This window comes from Idiotropiscis lumnitzeri, chromosome 3, assembly GCF_059441095.1.
Source record: "Idiotropiscis lumnitzeri isolate Australia: NSW breed Sydney's pygmy pipehorse chromosome 3, RoL_Ilum_1.0, whole genome shotgun sequence".
Lineage (NCBI taxonomy): Eukaryota > Metazoa > Chordata > Actinopteri > Syngnathiformes > Syngnathidae > Idiotropiscis > Idiotropiscis lumnitzeri.
The window spans coordinates 31,216,387-31,232,130 of record NC_142393.1 but is presented as its reverse complement, the minus strand read 5'-3'; the positions used below and the strand labels follow the sequence as shown (position 1 = coordinate 31,232,130).

General features: G+C 41.9%; 2 protein-coding genes and 1 long non-coding RNA gene across 8 annotated transcripts in view; 2 read left to right on the top strand and 1 right to left on the bottom strand.

The window, feature by feature from the left end:
• LOC148340906 (protein-tyrosine kinase 2-beta-like) overlaps positions 1-11,342 on the top strand; it is a 29,707-nt gene extending 18,365 nt beyond the window's left edge. For 3 of the 4 annotated variants that reach the window (XM_088289807.1, XM_088289806.1, XM_088289809.1), the window contains 12 exons: positions 4,122-4,237; positions 4,317-4,585; positions 7,317-7,521; positions 7,814-7,904; positions 7,988-8,032; positions 9,612-9,734; positions 9,813-9,845; positions 10,360-10,384; positions 10,474-10,514; positions 10,613-10,747; positions 10,828-10,908; positions 11,016-11,342. In XM_088289807.1, the coding sequence (XP_088145933.1) occupies positions 4,122-4,237; positions 4,317-4,585; positions 7,317-7,521; positions 7,814-7,904; positions 7,988-8,032; positions 9,612-9,734; positions 9,813-9,845; positions 10,360-10,384; positions 10,474-10,514; positions 10,613-10,747; positions 10,828-10,908; positions 11,016-11,249 (1,398 nt within the window). In that variant the 3' untranslated portion in view covers positions 11,250-11,342. The remainder of the gene's footprint in view (positions 1-4,121; positions 4,238-4,316; positions 4,586-7,316; positions 7,522-7,813; positions 7,905-7,987; positions 8,033-9,611; positions 9,735-9,812; positions 9,846-10,359; positions 10,385-10,473; positions 10,515-10,612; positions 10,748-10,827; positions 10,909-11,015) is intronic. The other variant, XM_088289808.1, reaches the window with a different exon arrangement.
• Positions 7,068-9,320, bottom strand: LOC148340907 (uncharacterized). 2 transcript variants are annotated; one of them, XR_015842478.1, is made up of 3 exons: positions 9,187-9,320; positions 8,910-9,102; positions 7,068-7,545 (listed from the first exon to the last, which is right to left on the bottom strand). It is a non-coding gene; the product is annotated as an uncharacterized LOC148340907 (long non-coding RNA). The 2 variants fall into 2 exon arrangements; XR_015842477.1 differs by lacking the exon at positions 9,187-9,320 and having other exon boundaries at positions 8,910-9,180.
• Positions 11,343-12,464: 1,122 nt separating the features above from the next.
• LOC148340905 (inosine-uridine preferring nucleoside hydrolase-like) lies at positions 12,465-15,159 on the top strand. 2 transcript variants are annotated; one of them, XM_088289810.1, is made up of 8 exons: positions 12,465-12,605; positions 13,248-13,434; positions 13,511-13,690; positions 13,776-13,887; positions 13,971-14,107; positions 14,189-14,266; positions 14,661-14,777; positions 14,870-15,159. In XM_088289810.1, exons 2-8 carry the CDS (start codon positions 13,255-13,257, stop codon positions 15,020-15,022), a joined length of 957 nt encoding a protein of 318 aa, XP_088145936.1. In that variant the 5' UTR covers positions 12,465-12,605; positions 13,248-13,254; the 3' UTR covers positions 15,023-15,159. The 2 variants fall into 2 exon arrangements, with proteins under 2 accessions (XP_088145936.1, XP_088145937.1); XM_088289811.1 differs by having other exon boundaries at positions 12,484-12,600.
• Positions 15,160-15,744: the final 585 nt, after the last annotated feature.

Here is a 15,744-nt window from a genome sequence, read left to right as displayed (position 1 = left end):
GACACACGTGCATCGTCCCACATTATGAATGACAAAAGACGGTTTAAGAACTTTGTGAGCCATTTCAGGCCGGAGAAACACAGCATGGAACTAGCAGATGGAAAACGTGTTTTTGGGCTGGCACGAGGCAAGGGAGATGCACAGGTATGTTTAATCGACAGTAAGGGGCGTCAGTGTAAAGTCGCGTTAAAGAACGCCCTATACATCCCATCCTTCCCTCAAGAATTGTTTTCTGTGAAGTCAGCTACGGCTAACGGTGCCGAAGTGTTCTTCAAGGAAGGTGAAGACGTTCTAACGGCACCTGATGGTACAACATTTGACATTTATGTGCATAACAGAATGTACTACTTGAAAACAGCGTGTGATGAAAACGATGTGTGTAAAGTCAGCCATGATATTCAGACATGGCATGAGATAATGGGGCACTGCAACTATGAGGATATATTGAAATTGCAAAATGTAACAGTTGGCATGCACATTAGTGGTGCAAAACACAAGCCTGTTAAAGAATGTGATGTATGCATAAAAGTGAAGTTCACCCAAACGAGAAACCGAACTCCAACTGACAAGGTAAAGACACCGCTAGAACTGGTGAACACAGATTTAGCTGGTCCGATAAGCAACAAATCCATCTCCACCTGCACCAGTGAATATCCAGGGAACAGACGTTGAGAGGGTCTCAACTTATAAGTACCTGGGTGTTCATCTGAACAATAAACTGGACTGGAGCGACAACACAGATGCTCTCTATGGGAAGGGTCAGAGCAGACTCTTCCTACTCAGGAGGCTGAGGTCCTTTGGCATTCGGGGAACACTCCTCAGGAACTTCTATGACTCTGTGGTTTCACCGGTCATCTTCTATGGAGTGGTCTCCTGGGCAGGAGGCATTTCGGGCCGGGACAAAAAGAGACTGGACAAACTAGTGAGGAGGGCCAGCTCTGTCCTGGGCTGCTCCCTGGACTCTGTGGACTCAGTGGGGGGCAGGAGGATGACGGCAAAACTGTCATCAATGCTGGACAAACCAGCCCACCCACTCAATGACACTCTGAGAACACTTTACAGCTCCTTCAGTGACAGACTTTTACACCCTCGCTGTACCAAAGAGAGATTTCGCCGCTCCTTCCTGCCGACTGCTGTCAGACTTTTTAACAAGAACATTGGGTCAGGCCTACAAACAGGAGGGCATTAGTGCAATTGTGCAGTCCTAGGATGCAATATAAACTACTACTGTACTTTCAGCCAAGGGTACACTTAAATATTGACCAATGATGTATTTTGTTTACCATTACAGTATTCTTATTACAATACTTCCATCACTGTAGTATTTCTACCACTGCAGGATGTTCACTATTACAGTACTTTTATCATTGCAGTACTTTTATAATTGCTGTATTTCCTATCATTGCGGTACTTTTACTATTACAATACTTTCATCATTGCAGTATTTTTCTATCGTTGCAGTACTTTTACTGTTACAGTACTTTTATCATTGCAGTATTTTCTATCATTGCAGTACTTTCCTGTCATTTCAGTACTCTCACCATTACAGTACTTTTATCATTGTAATATCTTTATCATTGCAGTATTTTCAATCATTCAGTAGTTTTTATCATTACAGTGTTTCCCCCTCTGTATAATGGACAGGCATTAGGAGTGTTTCCTTACACTAGATACGTTTATACTGTGTATATTTGCATGCTTTTTATGAATGTCTGCTGCTAATGTTATACATTAACGGCTACATTACGCCGCCGACTCTGTGTGATCTATATCTTTGCTGCTGTAACACTTCAAATTTCCCCATTGTGGGACTAATAAAGGACATCTTTATCTTTATGGTTTTAAGTATGTGCAATCTTTCACAGATGTGTATACAGGGGCTGTATTTGTTTATTTTTTGAAAGAAAAGAGTGATGCTCTTCAAGCTACAGAGAAGTTCTTATCTGATGTAGCACCTTATGGCACTGTGAAGTGCATACGGTCAGACAATGGAACAGAGTTCACAAACGGAGACTTTAAGACACTGCTACGAAAGAACAAGATTAGACATGAAACCTCCTGCCCTTATTCCCCACACCAGAATGGCGTAGCAGAGAGGAAATGGCGTACTCTCTTTGAGATGGCCAGATGTAATCTTATTGACTGCAATTTACCAAAGAGCCTCTGGCACTATGCTGTTCAGGAGGCAGCATTTACAAGAAATAGGTGTTTTAATAAGCATACTGGCACCACACCATACACAGCACTGACAGGGAAAATGTGTAATTTATCAAGGATGCACAAATTCGGGTCAATATGCTATGCCTATCAACAAGACAGGGGTAAACTAGACTCTAGATGCGAAAAAGGACATTTTGTGGGGCACGACAAAGGCAGTCCAGCCTTTCTAGTTTATTATCGCAGCGACAGAAAAGTACAAAAGCATAGACTGGTAAAGTTTGTCACCAGGACAACATGTGAAGACGAAACGCAGACTTATGAGTTAGAACTGGAACCTAGAGTGAGTTGTGAAGTCAAAGACACCACACAACCAAGTGTGAGCACAGACATACAAACTGGTGGTTCAAAACTACCGAAGGACGATGATGACAAGCACCCTAAAGGGACACCACAGGTCCCAAGCAGTGGGAGATATCCAACCCGAGAACATAGACCACTGGGTTATCTAAAAGATTATAGTCAAGCCAGCAGTGAGGAGGAGGACAGTACACTCATGAGTATAGACTACTGCTACCGAGTAATGTGTAATATTCCCCAAAACTTTAAAGAGGCCATGACATCAACTGAGTCAGAAAGATGGAAGAAAGCAATGGATGAGGAGATGAAGTCCTTAGAGGACATCCAAACTTTTACTTTGACTAAATTGCCAGAAGGCCGGGAGACAGTGGGAGGAAAGTGGGTCTATTCAATCAAGGAAAACAGTGATGGACGTGAGATGTACAAGGCCAGGTTTGTGGCTAAGGGATATAGCCAGAGAGCAGGAATAGACTATGGTGAAACATTCTCACCGACAGCGAATCTGACTAGTGTACGGGTAGTAATGCAAAAGGCTGCCCAGGATGACTTAATCTTACACCATATGTACGTAAAAACAGCATATTTGCACGCCCCCATTGATAGAGAAATATACATGGAACAACCTGAGGGTTATGAGAAAGGAAGAGATGGGCTAGTGTGTAAGCTGGAGAAGTCCATTTACGGCCTAAAGCAATCTGGACGTAATTGGAATTTATTACTTCACAAATACCTAACCGAGAACAAATTCATCCAGAACCCAGCAGACCACTGTGTATACACAAAGGAGTCGAAAGTAGAAGGGAAAGTGATAATTGTTATCTGGGTGGATGACCTTATTATTGCAGCCAATAACACAAGTGGATTAGAACAAGTGAAGAGCATGCTCTCCATCAAGTTTAAAATGAAGGATCTAGGCAGATTAAAACATTTCCTTGGCATGTAAATATTTGACATTCAAATGTCATGTTATTTGTTTTTTTTTAATGTCTTTGTGAAAGTTGTACAGTATACAAATCATTCATAAGTGGGAGTGTTGAGTGTTATTGTATGACTGCTTGTTACTGTAATGTGCATATTTGCCACAAGGGGTGCTGTCGCTAACAGACGATGCGATGTTAGGCAGGTGTTCAAGCCTTATTTCTCTCTCTCTGCTTTTGGCTCTGGAGAAGAGCAGTTCGTGTGTGTTGCTGAAATAAACTACGCCAGTTGGCTAACGAGATAAGTTGTCTACATATCAGAATTATTCTTCTGCTGCGACTGGGCATCAAGGTATAATCCTATGATGCCACATGACCATGGATTTTATCAAAAGACATTATCTGGTTTTAAGTAATACTTTGTCTGATCATGTATTGTGCATAATTATCTTTCATTTAACATTTCTTTTTCAATGTGGTAGCAAAAATGTCCTAAAGGGCATCAAAGGGGAGTTTTTATAGCGTTCAAAACCTTAGTGTTGCTGTATATTGATGCTCTAATTTCAAAGGTTGCTTTCACCTGTTATTAGTTGGGCCACCTCGACTCAGAACTCACTATCTACCCCCCCCTCCAAACTAATTGGAAACCAATGAGTCATTTATGCTTGTCTGTGTTTATGGTGTCAGCTGGGGAAATATTTGAAGGAGCAGAAATATACCCTGACAACAGCAACATTAATTCTGTACTCACTACAAATCTGCAAAGCCTTATCTCACCTGGAGGGCCTCAACATGGTGCACAGGTACGTGATGTGCTGATGACCTTTTTCCGCTTCATGCGCCATCTTTGACTTGGATGTGCATTCTGCCATGCCTATGTAGAGATATAGCGGTAAGAAACATCCTCGTGGCATCTCCCGACTGCGTCAAGCTGGGTGACTTTGGTCTCTCTCGTTACATAGATGATCAGGAGTACTATAAAGGTACACACACATTCACAAGTGCAAAGATGTCAGTTGCCATTGTTCCTTTGGTTGTAATTTCTCTCCTTGATTATGCAGCATCTGTTTCAAGAATGCCAATCAAATGGATGGCGCCAGAATCCATCAACTTCCGACGGTTCACCATTGCTAGTGATGTCTGGATGTTTGGTTAGAAACCTCCTCATGCAACTTTTATCTATGAACACAAATGCTTAATATACTTTCACTGGCAATGTCATTCTGTGCGATATATGAAAAAGTATAAACATTCCATATTATAATTATGATCAAAATTATCTTTAACAGCATTATCTTAATATTGATAAAAGAAATGTTTAATATATTTTTTTTTAAACAAAATTTATTTGAAAGTCAAATAGTATGACAGCAGCAACTTTACCTTCGCACGTCATTGACAGCCTCACCACTGTCTTATAAACTTTCTCCTTCCTCGCAGAGACTCATCTGTGGGGCAGTGACCTTCTGAAAGTCCATTAACTTCTTCTTTGTTTTTTGGGTTTTAAGCTCCAGGTTGTTGTGGCAGCACTCGGACACCAGCTGTTGCAACTCCTTCTTGTAGACAGACTCATCACAGATCCACTCAGACGGTTTTTGCCCCAAATTCAAGAATCTAACAAACATGCACTAAAATGTCAAAGTAATGACCAGGACATGAAAATGACCCGTAAATCCAATATTGCAGCATGTTAATCAAATAATAAAAAACAAGACAAAATACAGCACTTAATCTCCAAATTAATATAGAAAATAAATTTTACCCGAATGCATGTTAATAAATCAAAATAAAAATTGGCTCCGCGGGTTACTGAAAATCAATAAAAGTCATTGAATTCATTTTGTGAAAATCAAGTCCTTAAATGGCATTAAATTAATTTAAAACAATATTGGGAACCATGACTCTCTCTGCACAGAAGGCGGAAGCCCAGGGGTCTTCAATCCTGTTCCTTGAGGGCCTGTGTGCTGCTTGTTATCAATCTCTCCCTACTGTAACCCACCTGATTCAAATGATCCGGTTCGTTATCTTGCTTCTGCAGACCTTGCTGATTATCTGATCATTTGAATCAGGTGTGTTGCAACAGAGAGCGATGGAAAATAGGCAGGACAGCGGCCGCTCGGGTAACAGGAATGAAGAACCCTGTGGAAGCCTTTCTATGACGTTGGTCAGGTTACATGCTTTCTATTTAAATAAATAGTCTGGATGATACATTCATGGCAAACCGGACAGGTAGATCACCAGACCTCTCACTGTCGGATATGGCAGTGGGCACCGCTCGCAGCCTCCCTGGCAGTGGACTTATTTTTTTAATGAATTTGGGAAGATCTTTTCTACGATGGCTTATTAGTAGTGATGGGTCCAGCGACACTGAGGCGTCGATGCGCGCGCCGAGCTTCCAGGGCAAACCCCGTGTCGGTGCGCATACCGCTTTAAGAAAGTCACGTGACCACTACCAGAATAGTGTCGACACAGCGGTCGCGCACCAAACTGTGTTCATAAGGAAGCGCATCTGTCAACAGGATGGACGCTCAAAATAAGCATCGAGTTATTGGCGCGTTACTTTGCGTTTAGTATCTGCAAGATGGAAGACGTCACTGTTGATGCGCACTCAGAGGTGCAGCGCTATATGTCAGCAGGACACGTTGCACGTACGGAAGACCCGCTCTTATACTGGAAGTCCATGGAGGCAACGTTCCCTCACCTATTTATATTAGCCACACAGGCGTTGTGCACACCGGCCTCTTCAGTGCCTTGTGAGAGGATCTTCTCAAAGGCGGGGGAAATTGCCTCAAAAAAAGAAGTAGACTGAATAACAAAACGCTGGAGAAACTAATTTTTTTTAAATAAAAATCTTTAATTACAATGAGTCCATTGTCATTCACAACACTTTTACTTGGGCATTCAGACACATGTTCACTTAATTTATCAACTACGTCTCGAATATCAAAGATTTTTCTTATGAAATTGCGTGTATGTAAAAATAATGTGAAAGCAAATGCCTAATCAGAATCAGAAATCCCTTTGTCATTGTACTCAAGTGTGCAACGAGATTAGAGAGCTCCCCTCTCCAGTGCAATACAACAATAATTCAGTTAAATATATAAATTTGATAAATAAGAGAATCATTAGTGCGATGGAAAGTAATACAAAATAGGATATATAAAAACACATCACGTCACTAATCAATGGAATAGGATAAAATTAGTTTGACAGATCAGTGTCAGATGACCCTGTCAAATGTTTCCTCCAAGTCCACCAGGTGTCAGTATTCAGCAACACAGTGTCAATACATTGTGTCACTGTGTCGAAACGATACAGGATGCCTCATCTACCCATCACTACTTATTAGGGTCACTTAATGAGAAAAAAAGACAAGACAGATTTACATCCATAGGCAAGCAACATTTGAAACACAGTTACATGAAGTCTATGTCACATTCAATGAGAAACTATAAGTTTAATTTGGAAATATATTGTTTCATTACCGGATTCTGAATCTGAGGACCTTTTTGGCTCAAATATATATATAATATAATAATATATGTACACCCTCAGACTATTCCATTGCATAAACAACAATATGACAGCAACAATGGTATTCATTGTCACTCAATAACAACTGGTGAGTCCAAGTGAAGGCACAGCCAATTTTTATTAATATAAATATTTTTCAAACTTTACAACATTGTTCCATTTCCTCATCAATACCTCAAAACAGACCGTCAGAGGTGCACTTTAAAAAACATTTTATTCTTGGCAAGTTTATGTACCCCAGCACGTAGGAAAAAAGAACACTGAAAACGCAATCTTTTTCCAGTCCAAGTGCCACTGAAGGCCCCCCAACACATGTAAACCAAAATGTGTGTGTTTGCGTCCAAATAGGCGTATGTGTGTGGGAGATCTTTTCCATGGGCCAACAGCCATTCCACTGGCTGGAAAACGGACAGATGATCACCCAGCTGGAGTCCGGTATCCGACTTGCCAAGCCACTGTTGTGCCCACCTGCTGTCTACTCACTCTTGACCAGCTGCTGGGCCCACGAGCCGTACATCCGTCCCAGCTTCCGCCAGCTCGTCTGCTCCCTGAGGTAGTCAACTTCTTCCTAAAGCCTCTTTGGGTGCAAGGCGGTATTATGCATTTCTTTTAATTGGATCTTATGGAAAAGCCAAGATCCAGTCCACTGGTTGTCATCCTAACTGAGGTTGGACTCACCTTTTGCCCATCAGATTATGGAGCGGAATGAGTGTTGGCACAATTTTCAAAGGCGTGTTATTAAGACACATGGTAGTTATAAATTGTGAAAAAAAATACGTCTCCTTGAAATGACCAAATGTGAATCGTAAAGAATTTATTATGCACCGATTGTGCTTTCATGAAAGGGACATTCTCAAAATAGAGGAGGCAGATACACCACATTGCACCTTGTCAAGCTCGCCACCAGGCCATGACCACTCCGAGCCTCCCCCGAAGGTGACGTATAGTCACATAAAGACTCATTTATTTCTAGGAGTTGTTTGAGCACTAACACATCATCTCATGTGATCTCTTATCAGCCTTCCAGAGTACGCCCCACCAGCACCCACGTCTCGCACTGTCAGGTTCGCTTCACGCGTGTCCATTAATGGCAGTGCTTTGCTCACACATTGTGTCATGCAATTATTGTAGACTCAAGTATTATTGTGACAAAAACATCTTATGTTGTGTCAAAACTAGCTACTGTTTGCTTGTGGTTACTTTAGTAAACAAAAGCTAACTAAATAACTGAAACTATCATGTATAGAACATTTTCATTAAGGAAATGAAACCAAAAATGCTTTAACAAAAAAGGAAAAGAAAAACTGAAACTACATTTTAAATTTATAAAACAAACTAAAACTTACTAATTATAGCGAAAATGTCCTTCATTTTCATCTTTGGCAATTACTAATACACGAGCATTTGGCGTTCTTTTTAAATGTATTTATCTTGATATTACTGTCGCCAGAAAAAGAGAAGGTCCAACAGTTGTCTGGGAGTTGTAGTCCTCCTTGTCACATAGAAGTGACATCATTAAACAGCAGCCAACAAGATAAGCACCAACAGATGACGTCTCTCCTATCAGACGAGTTTGCGTGCGTCTTTTGGGTCGAATGGCTCACCTGCGGTCAGTCCAAAATGCAATGTAATGTAAAAAGTGCTTTCCTTTTTTTTGTGTCATGTATGACACAAATGGATACAATACACAAAAAAAGTACACTGCACACTGGGTTTAATACTTCTCAACAAGAATTCAATCCACAAACCTACTTTGGAAGTTGCCAATTTGGCACACTAGGCATCCTAGCTAGCTTTATTCAATTTGGGTGCATGCAACTCTATAAGTGTTATCATGCACTGCACTTGCTGTCATCAAAGTCCGTGGGCTGTTAAACTGTACCCTGTACTATCAAAATATTTAAAAAACATTTTTGGGGAATTTTACTCTAGAATACTTACCGTTGGTAGGGCGCCGGATTAGTGCGGAGGACCCAATAGCAAAGTGGGCGACGGATTAGTAGAAAAGGTGATTATTTTATTTAACCAAGGCTGCAGCGTCTATTAGCAGGACAGTGAGAGCAGTCACGGGTCAAGCAAAGGAATCCAATTGCAGAGTACAAGGCTTGCAAGCAAGGAGCAGACTACAGTGAATCTGAGGAATGCAGGAAACAAGACAGAGTAAGGACTCTAAAAACCACTTGGCGGATATACGAGAAAAAATGGGCGAATGTACAACCTCGTATTGGAGAGTATTGATCTGGTGACCTGGTGGAGCCAGGGACCAGCTTCAAAACTGCTGATGAAAATTGACTGCACCTGGGCTCAGCACCACTGTCACGTGACACACACACGCACCCACACACACACACACACACAAAGGGAGCGGCTCAAGGCCAAGGGCCAGGAGACCCAACAGCCATAGTGTTTCTCTAATCCTGCACACAAAACACCAATTACTTTAAAAATGAATTCTCAAACTAACAAAAACTGACTACTTTTGAAATAACGCAAACTAATATAAACTAACAAAGCCGTCCTAAAAACTAATTAAAACGAACTAAATTTAAAAACAAAACTCACTAAGAAATTAAAAGTAACTATTATTGAAATTATAATCACCCTGTTGTGCACGTGTGCACATGTGCACTTGTGCGGTTGTAGGGAACACCCTGGGACGTGCCAGTTTGGGAGAAAGGGCAGGGAAAAGTTGATGACACGCTACGAAGGCAAAAAAGAGAGATGGTCGTGGACAGTCAGTGGCTTGAGCAAGAGGAGCAACAACTGGTGATGCACCCAGCGACGCGCAAGCACACACTCACACAACGCACACGCGATCTTATGAATGGTTTGTTTGTCTTACAGGATCCTGCTGTGCGGCAAGCTTCAAATACAAAGGTTTAATATTTCTAATAATAATAATTTCTAGACACTCAAAGACGCTTCACATTGGACACATTATTCATTCTCTCACATATTCATGCTCTTGTGGTGGTAAACTATGTATCTAGACACAGCTGCCCTGGAGCATGGGGACGGGCCGTGGCAACCAGCCTACGGCTCCTTTGCCCACAACTAAACATTTGCACCCAGCCATACTCTAGTATGAGTGACACTGGAGGTAAGGTGGGTGAAGTGTCTCGCCCAAGGACAAGATGACGCATGAGTCACACAGAGCGGGATTCCAACAGCCAACCCTCAGATTACTGAACAACCCGTTAAACCTCCTCAGCCACGCCCACCGCTATTTGTTTGAAATACTCCAGTTTGCATATATGCATTACACTAACTAATATTTGCATGCAGAATTACAGCAGAACGGTTGAAACTGTCTTTTAAATATTTAAACAATTCAAGCTGCTCTACAAAACTCACCAAATAAAAGTCTGACCAGACCCGTTTTAATTTGCAGCTTCCAGAAAAAAATCCATCTGATGGTAAGTTGCCTCCGTGTGGGTTGACTCTCAAGTTAAACTTCACAAATGGTAATTAGGTGGGAAGTAAAATAACACATGCTGTTTTCAAGGTTCTCCACCAATGTCTCCAGTGCCTCCAGATGTCACATTGGTAACTCCTCTCTCAGATTAGCCCATGATTGAACAAAATTTGTATTCTTTTATTCGGGTGATTATGCAGACAATTACAACAGAAAACTTGTTTTATAGTCATGTCCCACAGCTGAATTGGACCGATCAGATGATCAGGTTTATTCGGGCGTCATGGCGATAGTCAGACAGGTGGTGCAGCTCAAGAATGAGGTCAACATGCTGCCTGCCACAGAGTACCCCAATGCTGTCAAAGTAGGTGTACGCCTTCTTGGTGTCTTTTTGCATTTGATGCAACCTAGGAATGCTCTATTTGCTCACTCCTCACCATACAGGCCGTTGGCGTCACTCTGCGGAACCTCATTCAACACGTTGATGATGTCATGCCTTACCTGCACAGCTCAGTTGCAAACGAGGTATTGGTATCCCTTCTGTCTAACCTTTGGAATGCCAACTGTCAGACAATACCACTTTTGCACTTACATTCCTGTTCTGAACACATTTCAAATATGTTCTGTCTCAGATCGTAGGCACAAAGAAGCTGCTGAAAAAGGATTTAGGGGAGTTGATCAATAAAATGAGATTGGCCCAGCAGAACTCAGTGACAACACTGAAAGAGGAGTGCCAACGACAGATGCTGGCTGCCGCGCACACCCTGGCACTGAACTCCAAGAACCTGCTAGATGCAGTGGACCAGGCCCGGGTCAGGGCCAACATGGTCAGGCTGAGACAAGATGAGGACAGCTCGGGGGATTAGAAGGACTTCTGTTATTTGTAGGAGTGTAGTAGAGATAGTAGATACAGAAAAAATATTGTTGTAAAAGAGAAATAAATATGTGTCGGACGTGAAGTGTCATGTTTGTTCTTAATGTATAAACATGGCGGCTCGGTGGTCGGCTGGTTAGCACGATGGCCAGACAGTGCAGAGGTGTAGGCTTTGGTTCTGGCTCCGGCCTTCCTGTGTGGAGTTGTCCTGTTTGAACACTCTAAATTGTCCCTGTGTAATTGGATGAGTGTGAGTGCAGATGGTTGTTTGTCTATGTGTGCCCTGCGATTGGCTGGCAAACAGTCCACAGTGGACCCCGCCAACTCCTCAAAGACAGCTGGGATAGGCTCCTACCCTTGTGAGGAAAAGCGGCTCAGATAATGGATGGATAAATAGCTGCACATTTGGTTAGAGTGTGATCTAAAACTGGTCTGGTTATGGGATAACTTTATATTATAACGTGTTTATTTATTATTTTTATGATTGCAAGTTAAGTAATTTCCAAGTTTTGTCAAGCAAGGCATAAGTCCTAAATATTAGCAAGTCACATGACTCGAGTCGCCTCCCCCAATCTTTGCTGGCAGAAATCCAGGCACCCAAGTTACTTAGGAAAAAACATGTTTTATCAAATCTTCTACAAGCGGTAAATGTTTAAAGCGGTTTGTAGAGGAGATATAATATTTTAAAAAGCAAAATGTACAAAATGACCTACTGTAAAATTGTCATGTCATGTCATTATCCACACCGCTTATCCTGTACTGGGTCACAGGAGGGTGCTGGAGCCTATCCCAGGTGACTACGGGTGAAAGGTGCACTACACCCTGAACTGGTCGCCAGCCAGTCACAGGGCAGACATAGACACCGTCACTGAGTGCGAACTGAACCCACGCTGCCCGCACACAACTCAGGCGAGTGTACCACTACACCATCAGTGACCTACGGTAAAATTCTACATAAAAATACATGTCTCTACACATCTGCACCAGCAAACCCTCTTCGATCTCACTTAACATCTCCCAAGCGTTGTAAGTTGGGCCACACTGGCGAAAGTATTGCTGGCTCAGTGTTGAATGGTGATATTGATAAACTACTTTGAAACATGATGATGGTTTTTTTTTTCAATCCCATAAAAAAGTACCGCATGTATAAGTTCAATGTGTGTTATGCAACACTTTGGTTTTTGAGAGAAAACAAAAGTATTACTTCAGGCCTGGGCGGTGCCTGTTGCATAAGAGCCTCACACTCCTCTTAAAACGGCTCTGCACACTTTGCCTGCCAGAAGGACTTTTTCTCATTTACAGGCAGCTGCATCTGCAAATCATCCTGCAACAACTTCCCCCGGGTGAGGTGAGGAATCTTGTTATTTGTGTCGGTGTATATATTATATATATATATATATATATATATATATATATATATATATATATATATATGTATGTGTGGTGTTTCCATTTGTCAACACCCAGGCTAACCATCTGTAATTCAACAAGCCATCATTTTTCATGACGAACCCAATTATAATCTTTAGTTCATTGGTCCGTTAGTCAGTCTGCCAGTTAGTCTGTCAAAAGTCTAGCACTCTGTCAATCAGTCCACCATCTACAAAAAGTTTGCAAAACGGGCTTCCGTCAGCAGCGGACAGAGGGACCGTCACTGGCGTGACAATAACACTGACGGATCAAGCCCATTTAACAAAAGTGTTCTGTCATTAATTCATCGATCATCAGCAAAACGGGTGTCGGTCAGTGATGGGCTGACAGACTGGTCCGTCAGTCTGATGGAATGCCCACATGTCTGAACATGTATGTATGAATAATTAAATTAGCTTTCACTTATGCCTATCTGTATGTTTCAAATGCATGTTTTATTGTTATTCATTTATGTCCCATATGTCCATGACCTTTTGAGATCAGTTGAAGATAAAGCCCTTCCATCTCACAGGAACTTACAGAACCATTAAATAACAGGTTTCTTGTGCTTTGTGCTTAGATACAGGATGAAAAGGAAGCTAATCCTCGATGTGGACACAGGGGTGGATGATGCTCAGGCCATCATGATGGCCTTGTCAGCGCCCGATGTGGAGATACTGGGGATCACATGTTGCCATGGAAACACCCCCCTTGAGAAAGTCCTGAAGAACACCCTGCGGGTTCTTAAGGTGTGCAACAGGCTGGATGTAAGTAGCTACATGTTTCAATCCTGATTGAACTACGTACGTGCTTTGGAGCTTTGATAAATCATCAAATCCAAAGATTCCAGTGTACGCAGGATGCTCACAGCCCCTCCTGTCCAACAAACAACATGCCAGCGATTACCACGGGAAGGACGGACTAGGTGACGTTCCAGATCCAGACGCTCCGGGATTGGAACTGGTGCAGAAGAAAAAAGGAGTCCAGGCCTTGATCAAAATGATCAAGCAGAACCAGGGAGAGGTAAGACAAGCAAGGCTCCTTTTCATTAGTACATACCAGAGTGAGAGTCATAGCAGGATGTGTCCGTGTCCTAATTGTACTGTAGGTGACTCTGGTGGCCACGGCACCTTTGACTAACCTTGCAGTTGCAGTACAACTGGAGCCTTCCCTTCCCAAGAAACTAAAGGCTCTGTACATCATGGGAGGCAACATTGAGTGTACAAGTCTATTCTCTCAAAACACGCATTTTAACATTTTTCCTCAGTGATCTGTTGCATGACGTGATGTGTGATGTGCCCAGCCAGGGGTAACACCACAACATGCGGGGAGTTTAACTTTGTTGCTGACACCGAGGCGGCCTACATTGTTTTGGAACGTTACACCTGCCCCACCACCATCGCCTCCTGGGAGTTCACCTGCCGTAACAGCCTGGCCTGGGTAAACATTGAGCTTCAACTTGAAGTTAAAATGAAATGAATTGTGTTTTGACTTTTTTTGTCTTCTGTCTTCCCTCATCAGTCTTTTTGTGACCAGTGGCTTTCTCTCAAGACTGAGAAAGCTGCCTTCATGAAAAACATTTCATGCCTCTCCATGACGGTAAGAGTCTGGGTAGCATTTTAGCATGTGTTGAAGTATAATACAGACTCATTTTGAGAAAGATGCTCCAAACAAATAAATAACTAGTTTAAATTTCACACTAGTCAGGCACCCCTGCTTGGGCAACACTTTTTATATACAAGCAATTAAATACATTTCCATACCGTGTCCCCTTTAATTAGAAATCCCTTTATTGTCATTGTACTCAAGTGTGATGCAATTCAAGTTTGCTCACCCCTCGACCTGGAGTTGATTGATATTAATATTCGCAACAGGACTGTTCTGGTTGTCTTCGAAAGTAGTGATCGATTCAATGCGCTGAGAATGAAGTCATCTGAATGAATGAGAACATTCACATGCATCTAAGTGCATAATATCACTTTTCGCACGACAGAAATCTCAGTCAGCGGAATACCAGAAGGAAATCACCGCAGGAAAAGGCTTCAATGGTTGCGATACCTATGCCCTCGCCGCCGCCATCGATAACTCACTCATCACAGAGAGCGAGCAGGTAAATGACAGTTGCTTTTTACTCTCAATTGAGTTGAGCTTTAAAATAAAAACAAATTCACGCGCCACTGCATCCATGCGCTGGGCCTTCAGGTCGCTGTGACAGTGGAGCTGGATGGGGCCAGTACCCGAGGCATGATGGTGTTGGACTACATGGACCTGCTGAAGAAGAAACACAAGGTAACCATCATGAAGAAGGTCGACTTGGAGAAGTTCAAGCAGATGCTCATAAATTCGATCAAGTAGGATGATTCGCAACAGCCAAGATGGGAATTTCTAATTTTGCTCAATAAAAAAAGTCTGAGAAAATCTTTTTTCAAAAAAAGAAACATTTGTTGTTGTTTTGTTGCCATGCTTAAACACATTAAATCCTGTCTCTCTTTTGCACTCTCAATTCTTTCAGATGTTCCACAGGTAGTTGTAGTATTTGTATTTTAAAAGCTGCAGCATGAACCATTTTTTCTAAAATTTCCTAAACTTTATTGTAGTACTGAAAAAAAAAAGTTGTTTCGCCTTTATTGTGATATATGTAATAAATGAATGAATGAATGAATTAATAATTACATTTTTAAAAAAATGAAATTTGAGGGGGGCACTAAAACATGACAGTGACAAGTACGCTCTTAAAACTGGGGATGTGGCTGAATACAGGACCGACCAGTCACAATCAAACTCATGTTCAATAGTAATCTGTGAATGATTAAGTGCAAATATAATTCAGATGATTTTTAAACAAACCCTAAACGTACACGCAGAGCAATTTTTAACATCTGAAACGATTTTTTGGGATGGGGGATATGACAAGGAAAAAAATTGGCAATTGTGTGCTTCGTGCTCTTGTCCTGAGCGGATGTCTCCTCCCCCATTCCAGAGTTTTGTTGCTGCACCAGATTGCCTCATTGCTTCCAGACCGCCTGGAAATATAAAGAAGAAAGAATGTCAAATTAACTGTTAGTTTATCTGTTGCA

Excerpts from the sequence above, each read along its gene's own strand:
- LOC148340905 (XM_088289810.1), top strand. The coding sequence starts at position 13,255 with ATGAAAAGGAAGCTAATCCTCGATGTGGACACAGGGGTGGATGATGCT. Across the intron at positions 13,435-13,510 it reads AGGTGTGCAACAGGCTGGAT|ATTCCAGTGTACGCAGGATG; the intron begins GTAAGTAGCTAC and ends TCAAATCCAAAG. Across the intron at positions 14,267-14,660 it reads TTTCATGCCTCTCCATGACG|AAATCTCAGTCAGCGGAATA; the intron begins GTAAGAGTCTGG and ends TTCGCACGACAG.